This window comes from Artibeus jamaicensis, unplaced genomic scaffold, assembly GCF_021234435.1.
Source record: "Artibeus jamaicensis isolate MK-2021 breed Jamaican fruit bat unplaced genomic scaffold, CSHL_Jam_final scaffold_3151, whole genome shotgun sequence".
Lineage (NCBI taxonomy): Eukaryota > Metazoa > Chordata > Mammalia > Chiroptera > Phyllostomidae > Artibeus > Artibeus jamaicensis.
In genome coordinates, this window is record NW_026522037.1 from 5,036,472 (window position 1) to 5,060,464 (window position 23,993).

General features: G+C 48.4%; 1 protein-coding gene across 1 annotated transcript; it reads right to left on the reverse strand.

The window, feature by feature from the left end:
- On the reverse strand, positions 1 to 22,536 carry ATP6V0E1 (ATPase H+ transporting V0 subunit e1). The gene is made up of 4 exons (XM_037127884.2): positions 22,362 to 22,536; positions 18,684 to 18,731; positions 7,081 to 7,210; positions 1 to 493 (listed from the first exon to the last, which is right to left on the reverse strand). Exons 1-3 carry the CDS (start codon positions 22,463 to 22,465, stop codon positions 7,117 to 7,119), a joined length of 246 nt encoding a protein of 81 aa, XP_036983779.1. The 5' UTR covers positions 22,466 to 22,536; the 3' UTR covers positions 1 to 493; positions 7,081 to 7,116.
- Between the last annotated feature and the right edge of the window lie 1,457 nt (positions 22,537 to 23,993).

The following is a 23,993-nucleotide window of genomic DNA, read 5'->3' on the forward strand; positions in this document are numbered from 1 at the left end:
TTTCCGTAGAAAGCAGGAAAATAATTTATTCCAAAAGATGGCAGAAGAAATTCATCCTGAAAGTAGACTTTGGTGTGATTCTGTTGGGACAGAGCTCCCTGGGAGGACGGACTCCTGTTGGCTGCTGTCCTGGAACCTCACCGTCCCGGGACAGCTTTCAAACTCGCCTCGGGTTCCCATGTCGTGAGCGGGCAGGAGCCACCTTCAAATCCACAGGATCCGAGGAGAGAGGGTGTGTTTCTCAGAAGACTAGCACCTTCTGTCTCAGAAGAGTGCACATACATTTTATGTCGTCGGCACAGTTGCTATTACAGAGGCACATAATTCATCGGAGTGTAAGAAAGGTACAGGAGAAAAATACTGCACTGTAGAAGAAAGTATTCAACTGTGGGGTGAATGTTTAAGGCAGCAGCTGGCGGCCAACACGGGCGAGTCAAGAAAGGCGGTCTGGGTGTGGAGGCGGCTTTGCAGCTAGAGGAATTCTCTCCGCGACCTGCAAAACAAAGCCGTTCTAGTGACTGGTCCTCACCCCACCCTCGGGAGGCCAAAGGGTGAATCTCAAGAAAGTCAACGAGGCCGATCAGTTAAAATAGGTACTCAATAAAGGCTGAGGTGAAAAGTGGGCTCCATTAACGTGCAAGTTGGGCAGGCTTTGCAGGGCGGTGACAAGAGGTCCCATGACCAAGGACACTGCTAAACTGAGGATCACAAGCAGGCCTGACTGTGTCCTAGAAAGAGGAAGAGTGAAGTGACTAAGACCGATCACACAGCAATCTAACGAGTGCCCTTCGGTTCCAAGAATGCCTGCTGCCCTTCGCCTCTGACAGCGAGGAGCGAGGGTCCCCCAGGCCTGGCAGGCTTTTCTGTCACACTCCTACAGAGCTGACTCTTTGTCTTTGGTACTGGAAGTTGCTCCTAGTTTGCTCTCTGTTCTTGCCACCACAAGTGTAGGTGACACACATGAGTTTCTTCGCCAGAAGCTTCACGCCGCAGCACCACCTCCACAGGGCTGGTGAGCACTTAGCACAGGCGTCTGCCCCCGGGCCAGCTGCGGCCGGAGACTCCTGTACGGACACCTGCGGAAATAAGGCCATGCACGCTGCCCCTGAAATTAAAAAGCCAACAAAGAAAAAATGTCTTTCAAAGGCAATGTCCACACGAGCCTTGAGCTGGTGGCCCGGAGAACATGCTGGTTGGGACGCACGGTGCCAGCATGTTGAGGGTTAAGTGCAGGTGGGATGGGTTACATTTGGAGGAGATGGGTCTGTGGCAGGCAGGTCTGACAAGACCGATGGTCGATGGTCAAAGAGCAGGGAGATCTGATGGGCCCTCCAGGTTTTCCAGGTCAGCAGGCAGAGGCAGGAGAAGCCCCAGCACAGTGTGACAAAAGGTCCCCCAGGCCCAGTGTCCAGGTGCCCAGCAGTGGACGAAACTGGTACAAGCCAGGTCAGCCCGGCCGCCCTCGGTGTGGAAAGAACCCGACTGCCGGGACCCTAAGGCGGGACACCGCAAGCAAAATACATTCAGCTCAGGATGTGACCGGGGACCATGCTTACACCCAGGCCACAGAGGGCTGGTTACCGCAGCGAGCCCCAGGCTAAACAGATCCCCCCCTAACTCGGCGATCCCCCCTCTCCTCCTGCTGCGGCTGGCGGACAGCACCTCTGTGCAGACCCCAGTGCCGAGCCCCTTCTGAATTTCATGCGAGAAGCCTGGCTAGTGAACACAGGGGTTCTGTGTGGTAGTTTTCCGTGAAGAACATACTGGTTAGACTTCCTCATCGTTTAGGCCTTCTTGGACAAATAAATCTCACAAACTGAAAAGCACAGGCCTTCACTTCTGAAAAACCACATGGACACTGGGGACAATTTTCCCTCCGGTGCGATGACGCTCAGTGTAAAATAAATGTGAGTGAGCCTTATGTTAAATGGCACAGACGTGTTGTTTGATTTGGGAGTGAACTGGACAGATACACATTCTGATCATATCTCTGATCAGATGGGGTGGGGGAGGGGAACTCAACAAAGGGTCTATGTTCTTATTTTGTACAAGGGAAGCCACTACGGCTACTTCCCGATAACACTGGGAATGCAGACAACATGAAAACATGAAGTCCAGGGCCAGGAAATCTGTTCGGGGAAGAATGAGGGGATGTATTTTTTACACAAAGATAGATGATATTTTTATCTCTAATTTTTTCATTTCAGACAAATTCACAAAATAATTTCTTATCTATTGTCATGTGTAGCGTATGTGATTCCTGCAGGAGATGAACTGCCAGGGCATTTAAGCAATCTAAGGGTGTGCATTTAATTTAACAAGATAAGGTGGGGCATCACATGAATGGCAAAACCCTGGGGAGCTAGACACCCTTAGGGAGGGGAGAAATCCCTCCGAAACCAAGTGGCCGGGGAAGGAAGTGCAAGGCCTCGCAAGCCAGACACTCAGAAAGCATCAGGAAGAGTTCCGGGGGGAATGGGGGAGTGGAATAGGGCAGAAGAATGTTTGCAAAATGAAAGAGTGTTTACTAATACACTTTCTAAATGAATGAATGTTGTAGGTAGCAAGAGGCAGGAAAAGGTAAGTAGAGCTAAACAGGTCACGAACATGGAAATGGTGAGGCTGGAATCCACAGGGCCTGCAGGAGTAAAAAGGCAGCAAAGCGGGTCTGAGGGCCGACTGGAAAGGCCTTGACCGCCAGTTAGAAGCTGGACGTAACCCGCAGATTAGTCATTCTTATCTCCTGTGGGCTGTGCTTACAACATATTACGTGGCGTTTCAAGGGGCCTGAACCCGCTGAACTCAGGAGCCTTGGGTTAAAAACCCTGCTGTGGCCCACGGAGAAGGGCGGCCGGTTCAGGGCCAGCAGCGATTGTTCTGGGAAGCGCCCCCGCGGGAAGGTAAACAGGACGGTGTTTTGTAGACACTGACTGGAGGCCAGGGAGGCCTGCCGAGGAGCCGCCGTGGTGACTCAGGGCTGTGGTGACCGGGGTCGGGGACGAGGGTGTTGGAAGACGTGGATACGGAGACATCACCAGGGTCAACTGGATCCGAGGAAGTGGAGAAAGACGTGATTGACAGGCTCTGACCCTAAGTGATGGGGAAAGCTGGGCCACCAGGAACTGAAATGGAGACAGGACTGGGCTTGAAGCGGCAGCAGACTATCCAGTCCGAAATCAGAGTAAAAAATAGTTTTCAACCACAAACACCTTGCACTGTTGAACTTGTCACAGCATGGCTTAATTTTAACCTTGGACATATGGGAAACCCCTTCAGGGCCTTCCTTGAATTTCCACTCAGTACTTTGCCCGTTGTGAGCAGTCAGATATTTCTGGAATGCAGAGAAAAACAGCTCCCCCAGGGCAGAGGCCAAACTCCCAACACCCTCTATTCCTCCCCTGTCCAGACTCCGCAGAAACGGAGCGTCTGCCTTTCGGAACCGTGGCATGCCACGTGAGCTCATGTGACACACCACAATGACGCAGCACACCAACCAGCCTACAGGACACAGGTTCTCAAGCCAAACCACTCCAGGGAGACGACATGCCAGCGTGACATCCCCAAGGCTGCAGGAAAGTGGGGCATCGACAAAAACAGCCACCTTGATGCGACAGTTCCACAGCAAGGGGGACAAGGCTGGCAGGGGCAAAGATGGCGCGAGCCCTGTTCGGAGAAGTGCGGACACGGCTTCCAGCCCGTGGCTGCCACGGGCCAGCACTCACCCTATCAGTCCTCACACATGGAAGAAAACGGTGGCAAGTAAAGTGACGAAGGGAGCAAAACACTAACTGGGCGTTTAACTGTGTTGTTCAGACCAAGTCGATTTCATCTGTACCCATTTTTCTAAGCTGTCAACCACTGTTCCTCATCTTCCTCTTGCCAAACACCATGTCTAGCTTACGTCTCCCACTTTCCAAACCCAGGCTCTTCATTAAATCGTGCGTAAAATCACATGCTTTTCCTTACTGGACGAAGACGGGCCTACACCCCTTGATCATCCCACCGTTGGGTAAAAGCTCAGAGTTCAAAAGGGTTTGAGTTAACCACCAAGAAGCATGAGGTGCGGTCGTGTTCCTGTGTTATGCACACCTGAGATCTTCTGATGCAGTGACTCCAAAGGCCCTGAGTCCTAATGCTTCCAGGGTCACCACCTCAAATGCAGAATAAACGTACCCTGGTGCTCAGAATTAGGGTTCGCCTGGTGGTGCCCTTCCTGGCCTTTTGCTTTTAAAGGAACCACCTTTAATACAGGGTTTTAAGCAGCAGCCCCAGTAGGTGCTGTGGACCAGAATGCAAATGTTAGGACTTCATCAATTAGGTCATCACACACGGGAGGCAGGGAAGATCCACACACTGAGGGTTATGCAAAACTGAAGGGCCCACCTGTCCAATCAGAAGGCGAGGAAATGAGGCTCAGAGAAGTGAAGTGAAAGGCTTTAAAGCCCAAGCAACATCCCTACCTAACACTCACTACAATTAAAAGAAAGGAGAGAAATCAGGAGACGTTGTGAAAAAAATCTTATCCATCAGATTTTAAAAATTACGTAAGAGGGAAATCAAAACACCCTGAGCAAAGAGGGGAAAAAAGCTGACGACTTACCTATCAGATTGGCAAAACCAGCCATGAGGTACCAGGCATCTGATACACTGTTGGTGGGAACACGAAAATGGCGCACTCCCCAGAGAAGGACATGGGCTAGTATCTAGCAGAAGTAGTTGTACCTTGAACCCGAGATTTCACTTTCAGGGAATCTAACCCGAAGATCATTAGCAAAAATACAGAATGTCATATGCACAGGACGGCACTGGGGCTCTATTAATAATGGCAAAGGACTAGAAACAATCCAGAAGGGCAGCAACAGCCACAGAAAGAACCAGGAAGATCCCCACCCGCTGATGGGAGCAATCTCCAGGCCGCGGGGTTCGTGGAAAAGCGAGCTACGGAACAGTGTGTGTAACACATCTGTTCTGCACCAGCGGGTGTGGGGGAGGCTGGGGGCACACACACGAACGCATGTATTTGCTTCTCCTGGGCCAAACGAAATACCGGAAGGAAGGACGGGCTTCTTCGAATTTATCTTGTTTACAATTTTGACTTTGGAAATATGTTTTACATATTCAAAAATAGCAATAAATTAAAAAATTACAGTGACATGACCCATGGACATGAACAGGGTAGGGACGGACTGTGGGAGTGGGGGTGGGCAGGGTAGGAGAGAACAATGGGGGAAAATTGGGACAACTATAATAGGTCAACAATAAAAATAAATAAGCAAATAAGTTAAAATTACTATGAACTGAACACAAAGTAAAACTTAATCTAACTATATCCCACGTTGATAACCACCACAAAAAAATTATTATTTCAAGCGACCTCAGAAAACAGCACTCTGTTCTTCACTTGTTCTAGGAACAAATAAAGCAAGAAAGATACGCCAAATTGCGCCCAATAAAGCTACAGTTGGTAGTTATATTGGTGCTATTTGGAAACTCTTTTACATGTGCTGTAGGATAATAAAAGTAACTAATTAAACTAATTAAGTTACTGTGTTAGGGACCAAGACTGTCAGCATATGTGAACGACATTCAAGTACAAAACCAAAGAAGTAAAAAACCTATAATGGTACGTTTGAATTAGAAACGCTAACACGCACACAATTCTTTTTCTTCCTAAAACTATACCCCTCCCAGCTCTGTCCATTGTAAAGGCTGAGAAGCAACGACCCCCCCCAGCAGAAACAGACATGCACCGTAGTTGGCACTTAGTTTTTAAATGCCATTCCCACTGAGAGAAACCAGGGCCGGGGGACTGATGAGGGAGCCAGGGACCTTTCAGTGGGAAATTCAGGAAGCAATTGGAGGGCCAGCTGATTCCAAGCCTGGGCCAGGAAACATACAACAGGAGTCAGGGACATCTGATGTTGCCAGGAATTAAAGAAACCACTAAGACTAGCACCTGACGGACGCAGAAGCCGGTCTAGACAGGCTCCCATAGGCCAAAGAAAGAACAACTAAACACGAAAAGGACAATGAATGTAACTGATCACAACTAAACAGGAAAGAAAAGAAACCTCACTAGACACCCCAGAAGGAACTCGAGCACGAATAACTTACTCTGAAAATTTTTTTTAAATTAAGTATATATTCTGCTTTTCCTGTATGATCTATATTTCAAGGGTACTAAATAACCCTAGTTGATGAGGGCAAGCTCATTTTTATTAGAGAGAGCTCATCTACTCAAATGTAGAAGTCAGGATAAAACGAGGAAATCACCAGTTTGCAATTTCTACAGAAACTCCCAATCAGACTATGCTCATCACTAGCTCAAATCCCCGGATGAAAGGCTGACAGCGCCCTTTACAACTGGAGCGCCGGCCGCCACCGCCTGAACCCACCGTCATCACCTCAGCACCACTGGAGAGAGGAGGGCCAGGCACGCACACAGTCCCCGATAGGCAACACGAGCCTCGCAGCAGCCCCGAGAGGGGTCCTTGCCCACGGGCTGCCCGGAACCTAGTGGAGCACACAGCACTGCACTCCCTGTACGGAATGATGGCGACGGAGGGGCCAACTACACGGCAGGGATTCGGCCCCAGCCAGTGACTAAATCTTTCCACTGCACCACTCCCTACCCCTCCGATCCTCAGGACCAAATAAAAGCTGCAATTTTAGGACCAGTTTTCAGAAAAGCACCCTTCTCTTTCTATCCAGAGCATTCAGACAGGCACTTAATTTCAAATCTGCCAGCCGCTTCTTGAGGCTGCTGAATCTTATGACATCAACTGTAGTGGCCCCTTTCCTGAGCTATGTCTAGAAGATGGCACGTGAACTTAATCTTGTACATCAAAGTGTGTTTGAGTGGCAGGGTAAGAGTAGAATCTAAAAGAATCTTGTGGACAAGTCCTTCAGTAAATAACCGACCTAACTTCCTAATCCACCTCTGCTCTTCAGACCACAATGGCTTCCAGCAGCCTGCCCTGCCTGGTGCTAAAATGCCACAAACATTCTGCAAAAAGGCCAAGGCAGACTCTAGGTGAGTGACTGACAACAGGATGCGCAAGGTCAAGGGTATATAGTCACCTCGGTGGCTGAGCACTGGACTGCGGGTCTTCTTCCTCAAGGCCAGTGATACTTGAGATACCAGATGGTGTCATTACTCAGCTGCGGTCCGAAGAGAGGGTTGAGTTGGGCCAGAATTGCAATCAGCCAACTGGAAGAATCATGGGGGAGGAACGACAACAAAAAGTGGTGAAATCTTGTGGGAACAGGACCATTTGCAACTAGAACGAAAGAAAAGAGCTTTAGCCAAACTGCTCGGCCCAGCCTTCAACACAAGTTCATAACGCACTGTGCCAGCGTCTCACCCGGCACACCCGGCTGTTTCAACACGCTGCACAGCAGTGAGGCTGCATCACAGGACGGCTGTCTTGTCTCATTTTCTTCCTTCTAAGTAGCTAAGATTTCCCAAATTCACATGCTTATCTTTACCTTAGAGTGTTTTTACCTAATCTCAATTTACCATCACAACTCCCAAGCTCAGAAGATGGGTGTTACCTTACCCACTCTCCAAATGCTGAGGCCCGAGGGACACATGTGTTTTACTGGCACAGCCAGGTGACATTCCAGCTCCCCCAGCCCCCAGTTAGACTCTCGCACTGGCGTGCCCCTTCTCTGCCACCACTGCCATGCAAACACGGGCCACAGAAATGACGAGCCAAACGGGCATTTACCTCCCCCGCCCACTTCAGAATCTGTGGACAATTCTGCAGGAAGTCCAACTAACAGTATTACATATAACCGCAGGGTCAGACGTGAAAAACAGCACACAGATGGTCTTCAACATTTGCTCATTCTGCTCACAAGTGCCTTTCCATCTGACACAGTCATTCACATACTTAATGAAGTTTGAGGACCACTGAGCTAGAACCGAAGCAGAGAAATTTTAGGGCCTTGAATTCCCCTAAAGGAGGGAACTAGCCAAACAGCCTGGGCATCATCTGGTTGGATCTCTGTTCTTTCATTTGCTGTCATTTCTGGAACTTGTCTAATCAAAGGATCAAAAGGCCGATTCTGATCACCAGTGGCCAGCACCGCACCAGAAGCTTGTGCCTCCAGAAACAGAGCACCCGCTCTCCCCACCCCGCCCCACAAAAGGTGGTTTTGTGACAGGTAACACGACACCCGAGGAAACTGGGCCAAAACAGATACCTCTGGCTGACTTACTTTATAAACAAAAAGCTAATTCAGATGAGATCCTCTGATCTACCCCGAGAACTAGGAGCAGTAAACACCAACAAAACACCCAGGCGTGTAGCTGGGGTTTGACAGCGATCTGACACTGCAATGACAGAAAGGGGGGGGGACAGAGCAGGCAGACACACTGGAAAGCTCTGTGACCGCAGCGGACACTCACCGTGCAGAGCTGCGAGTCATGGAAAATTCCACAGACTCGGGACTTCCCCAATCACAGCAGAGAGAGAAGCTGACTGTACCCCGTCGCCCATCCCTTCTCGAGAGTCTGAGATAGCTGGCTACTGCACAGACATCGAAATTAAAAATAGGTTAAACCTGAACTAGAGTCTGTCTCCTTTCCTCACCAGAAATGCACAGTCCTGCCTGAAATACCGGCTCCCCTCCCCGCCCTTTCAAGGATGCTGCCTGGCAGTGGTTCCCAGTCCTGGCTGCACGCTGACGACCCGGGGAGCTTCGTACAACTGCTGGTGCTCTGCTTCACGGGGAACCTTCCTTTGCATTCCTCCATAATACAGTTGGGGAAACTGAGACAGAGAGAGGGCGCGGTGACCTGCCCGTGGTCCGATACTAATAGGTGGTAGCAGCTCCTGACCCAGAAATCAGCTCAAACTCATGTTTCCATGACAGAAGTTCCCTCCGGAAGTACTGACATTTCTTTTAGCAAAATCTAAATTGATCTGGGGCTTAAGGAAATAAGGAATCCCTCTGCTGACTATTGCTTAAATCCATGACAACCCCTTGGTACCTGAGGGGGAAAAAGAAACATCTAGAAGGAAGTCCACTTGGCTTGCTCATATTAGTATTGAGAAACTTTTTTTTTAATTAAATTTTACATACTATTTTTAACGGTTCGATTTCAAGCAAAACATCTCACAAAAACACCCACAAACCACAGTTCAAGTTCCTTGGGAAACGGCCCTGGCCAGTTCATCTGAAACTTCAGGAACGGTCCCCTCTGAGCATCCGAGCTGTGCCTGCCCTCCCGACTCCCGTCTGAGTTGGAAGTTCCCTTTAAGACAGAGAAACACTGGGAGAACTGGGAGGGGGGAAAATCCAGCCTGAATTGATGGAAGTGGGAGGAGGAAGAGGTCATATTCCAATGACTATATTACTTCATGTGTCCAAGGAGAGAGAACAAAATGTACCCTTCCAATTCGCCCACACTGTTCCACATGTCCCCATAACCTGAAGCCAAGCCTACTAACAAACCATCTGAGATCATTCAAGTGCCCAGGGTAGCTGTGGTGTGGTGATGTCTATCTGCAGCGCTGGAATGGCCCAAAGTCAAGTCCACGTTCCTCATTCTATAGACGAGGCAACTGGGCCCTAGGGAACATACTATCCCAGAGAGCGAATCAGTGATGGGGCTGGATGGGGATCCAGTGCTCCCGAGTCCCACCAGACCAGGCTGAAACAAAGGTCCTGCTCTATCCCACAATCATTACCAACACCACGCTCCACGTCAGGCTCTGGGGACGCAAAGAGGGATCAGAAGAAAGGCCGGCCACCGAGGGGCTCCCAAGACTGTGACAGACACACCAGGACAGCAGCGGACCGTGCTCTGGGAGAGACACACATGGGGGGTTTCATTCTACGCACACTCTCTGGCCACTGGTGATGAGCTCTGCTCTTGGCTATTAGAATTCTCCAAGCTTAAAGTACCCAGCCATCAAAAAGGCTATACCCAGCTCTCTCAATCTTGCTTTTTATAAAGATTTTTATTTATTTATTTTTAGAGAATGGGGAAGGGAGGGAGAAAGAGAGGGAGAAAAATATCAAGGTGTGCTTGCCTTTTGCACACCCACTACTGGGGACCTGACCCGCAACCCAGGCATGTGCCCCAACTGGGAATCAAACCAGCAACCCTTCGGTTCCCAGGCCGGCACTCAATCCAGTGAGCCACGCCAGCCAGGGCTCAAATCTTGCTTTGTTCTTTAGTTTCACATTCAGATATGAGAACAGGGGCCAGAGACGTGGTTACTTCCCCGTGATGGCAGCTCAAGAGGATACACGCCCAGCTTCTCTGCAGGAATGGGGAAGTCTGGCAAGGACTTCTCCTCTGACCCGCTGTCCCTCCAGTGGGGGCCGTGACAGGAGTGACCTCTAGCAGTGGGCTCCTTAAGAGACAGCCGAGGTGCTGAAGGCGACTTGCCTTCTCTCCACCGGGATGATCCCTGTCATCTGCCCTCCTCCCAATCCAAGACGCAAATTCTTCCAAGGCAACGTGTTACCAGACGCTCTCAGAAAATACAGGGCTGCATACTAGGCAGGGTTGGTTTGACGCCCGCGACCTCAGTTGTCCGTCTCCACACGGTGGCCTCACAACCCCAAGCCTCAATTTCCCCTTTTGAACAATGAGGTAATAGTCCCTGCGCCAAAACGTGAAGAAATAAAGACCGAATTATGAAAGTACTATGAGGAGTAGTTACAAACAGAAACTTAATAAATACTAGTTATTACTTCTTTCTCGTGGGACAGCTGATGTGTATCAAGCACAGAATGAAATACCTGTGCCCTCTGCAAACAAATTTCTCACCTGATTCTGCATCATCCTTGTCTCCACCTCCTCCCCCACTCCACCCGCTGGGGCAGGCAGAACCCCTCAGTGTCCCCCGAGACACCCATCCCCTGGCGTACACACCCTGTCTAAACCTGAGACAGTGAGTACGATGGACATCCTGTGGTCAGTGTGTAACGCACGGCTGGCTTTAAGGAAGGGAAACCCTCCAGAGTAGACGTGATCTAATCGGCTGAGCCCCTAAAAGGGACAGGGCTCTCCCCGACGAAGGCCTTGGGAGTGCGTGTATCACTGACGAATTTACTGCTGACTGCTCGGAGCGTCGCCCTTCCTACGTGCTCTGTGATAAACAGCTGAACCCCCTTTTCTCTCCTGAAGGAGCGCACGCTGCTAAGCAGTCTCAGTAGAGGGAGCTGGAGGGACACTGCAGGCGGGGCCAGGGAGTTGGCGGGTGGGTGCGAGGACGTCTGGTGAAGCCTGGAAAGGCTCGGGCCCAGACACGGTTGCTTCTGGATCCCGTGGCCTCAGCCTGGAAATGACTTTCCTGCAGCCCTTTCGACGCCAAAACCACCCCTGCATGGCCCACGTCCCTGTACACGGGGCTCCGCTACACACCCATGACACTGACCACCTGCTCTCCTGCCTGCACTCCAGAAGGTGGCCTCCTGCTTGCCCAGCACCTCCAGACCCACTCCAGCCAGGCCTCCGGACTGCGGGCAGGTGAACCACACCTTCTCCAAAGAGGCCTGAATCCTTTTCAAGTCTGTCCTGCCCTGGGTCTCCCTTGGCTCCGGAGCACCTTACAGAGCTTCCTTATAGCTTACACTCTTTCACCACAGTTTATATAAATCACGTGGTCTTTACTTTCTCATTAGACTCAGACTACTGGAGGACAAGAGGACTGCTGGCTCTGACAGCTGGGGGACGGCACAGCATGTGTGGTGGCCTCTGGGGGCCGAGAGTGGCCCCCAACCAACTGCCAGTACGGCTGTGGGACCTCGGTGACGGCCTCAGGCCTCCACCGGAGCGATGGGAATCCTTCCTGGGAGGGGCCCCCGGCACACCGACCTTGAAGGCACACGTGTAAAGTTATAGGGGAAATGAACTGCAGGCAGTCGGCTGCAACCACACATGAAACAAGGCAACATGAGTGAGAGGCAACAGAGAGTAGACACGAGCATGTCAGCACTTTAGACTGGACACAGATTATAAATAAACTTTGTCTTAAGAAATAAGATAAGCTTACAATACGTGCAGGGAGAAAGAAGTAAGAAAGAGAGGGAGGGAGTGAGGGATAGAAGAAGGGAGTGGATAAACAAAACTATAAAACAAGCAAGAGAACTTCTATAGAAATGAAAAATATAATACCTGAAAATAAAATAGCCGACGGTGAGGCTCTGGCTCTGGTAATAGCAGAGTAGCTTACAGCAAGCTCATCCTATGGACAGTAATAATAAACTCTGAACAAAATAGGAAAACCAGCTATTTCGTGGTACTAGAGATGGGGGAATCTTAAAAAATAAAACTATAAAAAAAGAACCCAATGGAAATTTTAGAACTAAAAGGTATAATATACAAACTAAAAAAAAAAAACCCAAAACCTTTGGACGGCCTTACAGACAGACTGGAGAGGACAGCAGAGGCAGCCAGTGAACCTGAAGACTAGTCAACAGAAACCACCCAATCTGAAGAAAGAAGAAAAAAAGTCGACTATACGTGTAACTGAAGTCTGAGAAGGAGAAAAGAAAAGCAGAAAAAAAAGAAGGAAAAAAATAGGCTGTAATTTCTCAAACTTGGTGGAAAATACTGACTCACAGACCAAGTAGCTCAGCAAACCCCAATTAGAATAAATTCGAACACGGCCCTGCCTACGCACACCCTGGTCACACTGGTGAAAAGCAAACACAGAGAGAAAACCTGAACAACATCCAGAGGAAAAGAACGCAAAATACTCAAATCAGAGCTGAGTTCTCATCCTCAGCAGGAGCAGTGAGGCCAGAAGACAACTGAAAAGCATCTTAACAGTGTTTGAATGAATGAAAAATTTCTGTCAACCCATAATCCTACGTTCAGAAAAAACATCCTTCAAAACCGAAAGTGCAGTAGAGGCGTTTCCAGGTGCCCGCCGGCTGAGAGGACGTGAGCCACACCCACCTGTCTCACAACAACAAACTCCAAAGAGAGTTCTTTTCTTTAGGCCTAGGGACAGCAGACAGACATTCAGATCTACAAAAAGACAAATGAGGGACACTAAAAAATGGTAAATACTAGGCAAATAGAAGATATTCTCTGTCTTAATTTCTTTATAAGACATACAATTCCGTGAGGTAAAAATTGTTACACTGTACTAGGAGTTTTACAACATAGACGGACATAAAATATATGATCCCAATAGCACGAAAGATGGGGAGTAAACAGAATTACATGCTGATGAGGTTGTTACATTTACCTAAAGTAGCTCAATATTAAGTCTAAGTAGATTTGAAAAGTTAAGAATGCACATTGTAATCACTAGAGCAAAGATTAAAAAGAAAAATATAAAAAGGGTTTGCTAAAAAGCCCTTAGAGGAATTGAGGTAGAACACTAAAAATACTCAATTAACCCAAAAAAGGCATAAAATAAAGAGCACAGGAACAAAAAACAGATGAGACAAGCAGAACAATGAACAAAATAGTAGTCCCAAACCTAGCCATATCAATGATTACATTAATTGTATAGGAATATCTATTGGGAATAAAAAACTCAAACTGAGCTATAGCAAAAAGGCACGTTCTCAATATAAGGCCACAGATGCAATGAGCGTAAGATAGGTAGTATGATTATTAACATCAAACAAAATAAAAATCAAGTGAAGGTTATCTTTAACTTATATTAAAGAGGGGCACTTTATAATGATAAGAATACCAACTCATCAAGAAGAAAAAACAATCACAAATGTGTATGCTCCTCACAACAGCTTCAAAACATATGAAACAAAACAGAAATAATTAAAACAAGAAACAGAAAAGATCCACAATAACTGATGATTTTAACGCCCCCTCTCAGTAATTAATGGAAAGTAGACAAAACAACTCAATGAGGATCCAGAGGACTTGAACTTCCTGGCCCGACGTTTACAGAACACAAAACTCAACAATTCTACAATATATGTTCTTTTCAAGTGCACATGAAACAGACATAAGGTAACCACAGGCCGAGCCATGAATACGTTCCAACAGTCAAGGGTAGAATCTTAGAGAGTGTATCTCCTGATACGACATCCAGAAAAAGCTTCATGTATGGGAAATTAAACACCATGTATGAAAGCACAGCATCATCAAAATTTGTAGGCTGTAGCTCAAGCAACGCTTAAAGGGGATTTCATTACCTTCTTACATTTAAAGAGAACAAAGATTTAAAATAAATGATCTAAGTTTCTACTTTAAGAAGCTGGAAAAAGGGCAAGTTAAACCCCAAGTTGGAGAAGGAAGGAAACAAAGAAAATCTAAATAAATTAGAGGTACGCTGTGTTCATGAGCGGAAGACTTGGAACTGTTAAAACGTCCATTCGCTCCAAATTGATCTATGGAGTGAACGCAATCCCAGTTAAAATCTCAACAGGATTTTTTGGTAAAAACTGACAAGCTGATTCTAAAATTGATATGGCTATTTTAGAATAGCCTAATAACCTTGAAGAGCAAGCACGGAGGACTTAGACTTCCTGATTTCAATACAAAGCCACAACAGCCGGGAGAGCATGGTACTGTCGTAAGGCAGGACAAAGAGATGAATGAACAGTAGAGAGTCAGCCTGGAAATAGACTCACTCACTTGCGGTCCAGTCATTTTGAACAAAGATGCCAAAGCCATTCAATGGAGAAAAGCAAAGTCTTCAATCAATGGCATAGCAATCAATGGTGCAGTGTCCTGGGAAACGAAACTGCTGAAACAAAACAAAGCCTGACCCCACCATTCCAGTGCTGGTGGCCCGGGGAGGCAGGTACCCGACGGCCAGAGCCTCTGACTGTCCCTCCGCAGTGGAAAGCTTCCTAACAGGACTATAACCACTCAGGTTAACACATCTCACATCTTCGTTTACTTCCAACTGTTTCCAGAAAAAAAATTTCCCAAACCTCTCAGGACCATCTACTGTGATCCTAATGCCTCCCCCGCCTGCTCTGCTCATCCCAGCACTTGATCCAACATCCCGCCCTTCCCTTTCCTCCACCGGGTCTGCTGGACGCTCTGTCACCTGCTTAGACAGCTGGCACTCACTCACACAACTGCAGGTAACTCAGGCTTTGCACATGGAAGCACTGACTTCTTGGCTCCCCCTGTGCCACCTCCAGACACTTCTCTCCCACTCCTGGGGAGTACTGACCTCCCCTGTGGGGTGTACACTTGCTGATTTCACTGCCCTCTGATCTCTTCATCTGTTCTGGTCACTCCCCCTCATTCAACAGGGAAAGCTCAGGGGCACCCTTTCCTGGCCCTTCCTCATCCGTGCATCTAAACGCTGGCCGTCCTCTCTCCTCTCTCCATCTCTTCCTTTAGGGCGCACTTCTCAGCCACAGCAGTACTGGCATTTGGGGGTGAACAGCTCTTGCTGGGAGGAGGGGCTGTCCCCTTCACTGCAACACCCCTGGCCTCTGCCCCAGGGGACCACCGCCGCCTTAGGAAACAGCAGCTTCCTGGCCTCAGAGATCTCCCCTTAGGTATCCAGTTCCTCACGTGACATCTCTTGGAAGTTCTACCAGCATGCCCATCGCGGCCTGCCCCCCAGTGAATTTTTGTTTTGAAACTGTCTTTCCTCTGCTCGACTGTTAACACAAACCGGTCACACTGGCAGAGATCCCGGCCTATTCAGAGCTCTAACATGTCACGCCCCACAGACTCTGACCTTCAGCTAGAACAAACTGAAAACAGACCAAAACACTGCCACAAACAGAAGGCAGCTTGAAAGTCCATGAATGCAGTCCTGGCCAGTGTGGCTTAGCTGCTTGGGCATTGTTCCACAAACCAAAAGGTCGCCAGTTCGATTCCTGGTCGGGGCACATGCCTGGGTTGTGGGGTCAGTCGCCAGTTGAGGTGTGTACAAAGGGCAACCGATAAATGTTTCTCTCCCTCTTTCTCCCCCCTTCCCCTCTCCCTAAAAATAAATGAATAAAATATATATTTTTAAAAAGGCCATGAATGTATTTCAAAACATGATCTTGTTTAGAATATCCAGTTTTGGGGGGTATCTTCCTTCAAAAGAGGCATTTTGCAAGAAAACACTCTGATACTTACTACCAAACAGCGAAGTTTCCTTTGACTTTCTAACTTAATTTATTATAGAATCCCACCCCTTTGTAGAATCGAGTATATAAAACATGTAGGGCTTGAATTCCACCCGTATGTTTCAGACAGATAACCTGCTAATAAGCACAACATATCATCATGTTTCAAGGAAAAGAAAGAACTATTTGCACGAAGTCTGTACCACCAGCTCATTCCCGCATACGGAGCGCTGCATGTCGGGGCTCCGGGCGCTGCTCTCGCAAATGCGCCGATGCCACTGATGACAAGACCAACCTGCTGCCAACACAGCCGGCACGAGCTCATTGGAACAGACAAAAATGGTCTAAAATCTTGACAGCGAGGGGTACGGACTCAGACAGTTCCCACTGAGTCACAGACTCAAAGTGATACCATTCCCAACCGAGTCCAGTTATTCACTTCACACTTGAAAATGAAAACAAAAGGTAGGAGACTGATTGGAGAAGTGTTTACGTTGTTGTTTTAAAAAGGCTATCGTGAAAATTAACTAATGTCAAAGGTGGAGAAAGAGCAAGTCAGAAAACATTTTTTGTCCCATCTTGCCTTACTCTGAAGTCGTTCCTCTGTGCAATCATTTTTGGTTTTTTTTTAAGCCCCTACCACCGACCTTACTGCTTAGGAGGCAGAGATCTCTGGAGAAGTAAAGACGAAGGCCTTTTCAATGGCGGGGCTAGTCCTTGGCTCTTGGACTAACCAAGAGCTCCTGAGCTGGGATCACTGTAAAAGAGTCAATAGGGCCGTGACCCGGTTCTCAGTCGCCCTTCCAGAAACGATGCACGTACTTCCTCTCACTTACTCGTCAGGGCGGAACACAACTGGCGTTAAGAATGACCACTCACTGGTTCCCTCCACATGCCACCTGTCACACTTCCGTTCTGGAGGCTGAGCGATCAACCCCGAAAGCCTCCTTCTCTCTCCCATCAAAACGAAAGGCTACCCAGCCAACTCGAGTCTCATCTGCTAAGCGCTGGTGCTAAGCAGGCAAACAGCACCATCAATTAGCCACGCCTGTGCACTGCGTCTCTGCTTTAAACACTTTGGGTCACACGCGAACGAGTGACTGAGGACTGGCCACACAATTGACGTGCACGGTAATAACTGCTGGGGGTGGATTTTGATTCATGCCAAAAACTGGAGTGGCTCATCCTCACGTTTTTTAAAAAAAACTCATTGAGCCCTGGCTGGTGCGGCTCAGTGGACTGAGTGCCAGCCTGCAAACCAAAAGGTCACCAGTTCGGTTCCTGGTCAGGGCACACGCTTGGGTTGCAGGCCAGGTCCCCAGTTGGGGGTGTGTGAGAGGCAACTCTTCTGCACATCGATGTTTCTCCCTCCTTTCCCCTGTCTCTGAAAATGAATAAATAAGATCTTGAAAAGAGTAAAAATAAAAAAAACCTCCGTGAAAAGCCTAAAGATGGAGGAAATTGACAGGCTCAGAGGCACAGCGAGCCTTTCATCACAGGGGCCGAACCACTGCCTCCTGCCTTGTGCGTGCACTGAACACCAGTTTGGCCAACCCCAGCCCTTTCCTACAAGGGAGTCTCAGGAAGCTAGAAAGCGCTCTTCAAGAAAAGAATCACTGCCCTGGCTGGTATGGCTCAGTGGACTGAGCACGGGCCTGCGAACCACAAGATTGCAGTTTGATTCCCAGTCAGGGCACATGCCTGGACTGAGGGCCAGTTCCCAGCAGGGGGAACATGAGAGGCAACCATACATTGATATTTCCCTCCTTCTCTCCTTCCCTTACCCTCTAAAGATAAATAAAATATTTAAAAAAACAATCACTGGTTCAAAACCCTGAAAAGAAATCCCTAGAAGGATGTATTTCATGGTATGTGAAATATACCGCAATAAAGAAAGAAAGAAATCATAAGGCCTCGGAATACTCCAAGGCGGCTCCTCCCCCCACGCACTGACTTTTCCCGGAGCGGGACTGACTCCACTCTCCGTGGAAGCGGGGAAAGTGGACAAGAGCTGGGGGCAGCTTTCAAACTGATCCAGGCAGTTCTGACCCCTGAGAGGGGGACGAACAATCTTCCAAAAACAGCCGTGGGGGGATGACCTCAAAGAGTTTCATTCCACAGTTTGTGTGAACGACACAATCGATGCCAATAGATGTTGATCATTATACTTTTCAACTAAAACCTTTTTTAATTAAAAAAACTCTTCTTATTCTACTTGATTACCATTCTAGCTCAACTTCTGTTGACCTGATGAACAACAAACATCACAATAAAGCATGGTTTTACGACTTCATAGGAAGATGTTTAAGTGAAATGAGGCCAAATACTGCGCCACAGTGAAATACAAAGCCCTGCAGTGGCTAAACAGGAACTCTAAACTTATGCCAGATAAACTACACTAGTGTCGGCAGAGGAGAGGGTATCTGGACCATCCTTATATTTAATTATGTAATTACTGACCATAAGAGTGTGCCATTGTCACTCTTCGGACACCAGTTCTATATGCTACAGGGGAACGAGCTTCGAGAAACAGGGCTGTACAGCTTCACAACGATCCTGCTCCACTGACTTCATTCTGCATCACACATTGTAAATTCCAACAACAACGCTTACGCTGTTAGGAAAAAAACTACTTACGAGAGAAACATACTTACAAGAGATAGCAGCAAACCGAACAGGTCACCAACATGGTGATGATAACCCTGAAAAAGAAAAAAAAGATTAGGTAACTTGCAAACTCTGCCGACACCGCAGGATGGTGCAAGTCCCCCTCCTGAGTGATCAAACCAGCAGGGACTGTGCCCCCACAAAATGCCTCTGAATCTGTTCCAAGACCCACCCACAGGCTGCAGCGCACCCTGGGGTGCATCTGGTAGGGGTCTGAGTAAGTGATTACACATTTATTTCTATTTAAAGGGTTATGTGGTTATGCCATAGCTTATCGGTCTGATTCAAACCCTTCTGAAAGTGAACACACAAAATCCGCAGTGACAATTAGTTTAGATACCCAAATAACTACCCCATTTCGTGGGTACCTACCACAAAATGACACACTTCTAAAAATGTGACTCTCTAGTCACATTTCTCCAGCCTTCTCCCCATCTCCAGGTAAGCCTGGGTCTCAGGCCTGGTCAATGTCAACATTTCTAAAACTGCAACCAAGCTAATCTCTTCCCCTGTCTCCTTCCAAAGGCTCCCCTCGGAACCTCCTGCTCCAGGAAGCAGCTCTGCCTCCCCACCCACCCAGCCCAGCCTCAAATCGGTCATCTTTTGCTCACGCCTCCTCTGCACCCTGAGTCAGGAATACTGTGGGTAGTCCTCCGAGAATCCTTCCGTGTGCAGTTCTTTCCTTCCGGCCCCATCCATAGCACCAAAATGTATCAGGTTCGCCTGGCTAACTGCTAGCAGAGTCAGAACTTCCTCCCTTCCCTTCTATGCACAATGACCCTGAACCAGTCTTCCTAAAATACTCCCTTCATCCACCGCTCTGCATCCACCACCTCCCGATGCCCTCCACCATCCGTAAGAGCGGTGTCCAAGGAGACGTCTCCACGTGCTAAGCAAGTATCAGAACTCCTATTTCTACTTTTCACTCCTCCTTTAGAAGTTCGGTGTGTGCATTGTCCATGGTTAATATACCGGCACGTCCATTCATTCACTCAACAGAGGTTCATTAAGTGCCCAGCACGTCCCAGGCTCTGGGGAAACGGGAGTGAAGGGAACGGATGAAAACTTCGCCCTGCCCTGGAGAAGTTTACTGGCTGTGGCAAAGGCAGACAACAAACAAGAACAGTAAACAAGGTCTGTGGGTCGACTGATCTACCATCTATCCGTATGCAGAACGTCAGTCAGTGCAGATGAGAAAAATAAAGCGGGAAAGGAGGAGAAGGGGCCCTAGGGTGTCTGAGATAAAAGTGCTATGAGATGTGTGTGCACGCTCACTCGTGTCTGCAAAGGTAAAGCAATGGCGCACTTGTAACGATTACTGGGCCCCCATGGTGGTGTGCAGCAGGTGAACCACCCTCGCCGCTTTTCTATGTCTGAAAATGTTCTGCCTCACTGAAGAAGCGAGCTGACAATTCCTGGCCCACCCATCCTGTGCCTCCCCTCACCCCCTCGGTCCGTCCACTGCCAAGAGAGCCCCTGTCAAAAACCTGAAGCTTTGCAAGATGTGTGGATCCCTAAAGAGAAATGAGAGAAACCACAAAGGACAGGGAGGGCCAGGGAAGCTGAATCCGGCACAGGTTTACCCTCCTCTTTTCTGGCCGTAGAAAAGAATGAGAGAGAAAGGGGTGCTGGGTTATACGAAGGTTCAGAAGTTTTCCCTCTTGCCCTCGCCTTCTCCCGGCCTCACAGGTCCCGAAAACCTCATCGCCCCAAGTCCTGACTGCGCATGTGCAGGCGTCACGCAGGGAAGAGGATGGAACAGCAAAGCCCTCCTTCTCCCCTTCACCTGCAGCATCTTTATGAAGGCGCTTTACTATCTCCTCAGTGAAGGTGTTTTAATCCTTCAAATCAAAAAGGCTTTCCTGTTTTGAAAATTCACAATAGTCCTTGAAGCAATCCAGCTCCTTCATGTATTTAAAAAAAAAAAATTGCAGTCTCTTCGGGAGGTAAAGGGAAACTAGCACTAACTCAGCACTAATGTTTCCATCTTACAATGAGGAAACGGAAATGTGGGAAAGTCAAGTAAATGGTCCAAGGTCACAGGGATCACCCAGCTAGGGGCAGTGTTTCTCAAAGTGCAATGCAGGAACTCCTGGGAGACACTGTGTTTTAAGACCTGCTCCATCCTGCCAAGAGCAGGAAATACGAGGACCGGGGTGGAGGCTGTGGCTTAGACCTGAATAGCATATCACGAGCAGGTCAAACCTGAATTGTAACACCAGGGCCAGACACTGAGCAGCCGTCCATGCCAGGAGGCACTTGTTAGCCTGGGTAACAGCAGTGGGTGCCAGTCCCAAGGCTGGCAGGCTGGGCCCCAGATGGGGTCTTTAACAAAAGGAGAGGTCAATGCTACCAGCACTTTAATAAATGCTTTTCTCAGTATGAAGGCTGGAAAGGTAGACAGTACAGTAATAGCTGAAGACAGAAACACAGCAAAGAAGTACCTCACTGTTCTCTGACTCCAGGAGGAGAAGCAAATCTAAGACATTACATTTGGATCATACAAATTGTTTTACCAGCCCCTGAATTCTGACTATTTCATCTATGAGAGGCTGGAAAGGTGACCCTACATGACTGGTGTTTTACAGGAGGGAGGGAGGTAAGGGGGAGCTAATGCTACCAAGTGACAGAAATTCATGCACCATTTTTCCTTTGTAAACAAACCGCATTTTATTTTTAAACTAGTTGGAAACAACAGATCTCATAACAGTTTATTTCAGAGAGCAAAAGGGGTTCAGGAAGTAACAGTAATTCCTTTCTTTTACTAAAGGCAACAGAATTGTCCACTCAACAGATATTTACTGGATGTCTACTCTGCACGCAAGGCACTGTGAGGCCACCAATTAATGTCAAAGAATAAACAAAGGGTGTTTCTAACAAACTGTGGCTTAGGTCTAAGTTTCACCCCACATGACTGTGCCCTGAGAAAAAATGACTAAAAGGCAAAAGAGGAACTAAAAGACAAAAAAAGAAAACAGAGAAGAAAAAGTGTGCTCGAACTCCTTTGAAGATATCTATAAAAGTTTACTTATAAGATAGATTAAGCTCTATTTAACATGGGAAAAAGTATCTTAACCTACCATTCTAAGAACTCTCTACGTTCACCCTCCAGGACAGCAGCGCCCCCCACACGGTATGACGCAGGGGTTTCTAAACAATACCTCCTGTTCTTCCCTAATAATCTCGCTTTAGATCGCGCCCCTGCTACTCCTGGGCGCCCACCAGACGCAAGGCCTGGGCTTGTCCCGTGCAACTACGACAACATGTGAAGAGCGGAGGGCAATTTCTCTTGTTTATTCGGCCCGTCCCTTTAGGCAGATGTGGCCTCATTTGGGTGGAGAGCAAGGCTAGAATCGTCCAAGGCCAAACCCCAACTTCTCCTTGGGTTGGTATAAACTCCGACTACACCGTCCCCACACAGGACCTGATAAAAAATATATATTCCCCTAAAACTCCTTCCCAAGAATGGTCCGCCGGAAGTCACCCTCCTCACGCTCCGGTCAGGAGTCACTGCAGCTACCGCTTTTAGGAAATCGGGGGCTGCAGGCGAGTCGGGGCCACTCCCCTGGGTCCCCGCGGTACAGGGTCGCCCCCTCCCCCTCCCCGTCCCGGCTCGGCCGCTCCTCGTCGGGCGTCGCACGGCCAGGCAGGCCTGGCGCACTTACCCCCGGTTGGGACCCTTAGGGATGAACCAGGGGACCAGGAGGCCGACGAAGCCCCAGAACACGCTCATGACGATCAAAGGCACTGTCAGGCCGCTGTACGCCATGGCTGCCAGCCCCTGTCCCACAGCCGTACTTTGGTCCCACCCGGAAGTGTCAACCGCGGGCCGCGTGACCAGCGCGCGCAAGGACCCGCCTCCCGCGTCCCCACGTGATCCGCGCGCCGACTCCGCCCCTCCAAGGGCCAAGAGACAGAGCTCCGCCCTCACCTGGCGGGTCTTGGGGCTACTGCTCCTTTGAGGGACGTCACTCACCCCAGAGCCCCAGAGCTAGGGGTCAAGTCACCAGGGGCTCAGCAGAATTTTCTGATGAGAACGTGACCCTTTTGGGAAAAGACTGTAGCTATTTACAGCGTTATCTTTTTATGCACAGCTCTTAGCAATAGTAAGTTACTGTTATAAATTCCTGTATGAGTTTTAAGTTTGGAAACCTCACTACAGCACATGAGGTAGTTTTAACGATCACCCTCACTCTGCCGTTGAAGAAAGAAGGCCCAGGGAAGAGGTTAAGGATCTTGCCCAAAGCAACAAAGCTAGTAAGTGGCAGAAGTAGGATTCCACGTCTAATGGTGTGATATTCAAAGCCAGCACTCTGTGCCAGGGCCTGGGGTTACAGAGACCAATCAGAACCCCCTGGGGGGTTCACAGGCTGCTGAGGAGATGGGCTCGCATGGGCCATGCAATGCAGTGTGGGGGTACAGCGCACAATGGTGTTGGACTTTCCCCCACCCCCAGCCAGTCCCAAGCTGAACCTTGAAAGAGGAATTAGCCAGAATAATGAGATAAACTTGGAGTTTCTACTGCTTACCAAGAATTCTCACATATGTTAATTACCAGCATGCAGCAACCTTGGAGACAACCTTGGAATAGAAGAGTAAACCAATCCTCAGAGAGGTTAAGGAGCTTGACAAAGCCCGGAAAGCAGATCTAGAATCCAAATCCAATGCTTCCTTGCAATCATCACACTTTCTCCCCTCACATTACCCCCTCATTTCTTTCTTCATCAGGTCGAATGGGTTCTTGAATTAAACATGAAGTTGGACTGACAGTCTTTAACATCAGTACCAACTCTTCAAACATGATTCTGAGCCTTGACCTGACTGATAAGATAAGAACCTAGTCACCTCTTTGCTCATACTGCTCCCCAATGACTCAGCTCAGCAGAAATTCCATCATCCTTGAATTACAGTTCAAGCACCTCCCTCGCCAAGGCCGGTTTCATTTGGTCCATGTATCTTTTGTAGCACTGGACTTGTCCGTGTGTGTATTTTCACCAACCCTCTAACCGAGGGCAAACTCCGGAGAACAGGCGCTGTTTAGCTGACCTGTGCCTATCCACAGAATGTGTTCGATGAGCACTTATACAACGAAACTGAATAGTAAAGAAGGGGTGAGGTCAGACAGAGCTAAAGTAGAGAGAAAAGTTTGCCCCTACTTTCTTCCCATTTCTTTTTTAAAATTTATTTTGAATTGTGGTAAAATATATGCAACCTAAAATGGGCCATCTTAACTCTTCTGAGTGTACGTTTCAGTGGTGTTCTATATATTCCCAGTGCTGTGCACACAGTCTGAAGAA

Excerpts from the sequence above, each read along its gene's own strand:
- ATP6V0E1 (XM_037127884.2), bottom strand. The coding sequence starts at position 22,465 with ATGGCGTACAGCGGCCTGACAGTGCCTTTGATCGTCATGAGCGTGTTC. Across the intron at positions 18,732-22,361 it reads CCTAAGGGTCCCAACCGGGG|GGTTATCATCACCATGTTGG; the intron begins GTAAGTGCGCCA and ends TTTCTTTTTCAG. Across the intron at positions 7,211-18,683 it reads TCGGTTTGCTGCTATCTCTT|TTGGCTGATTGCAATTCTGG; the intron begins GTAAGTATGTTT and ends TGATTCTTCCAG.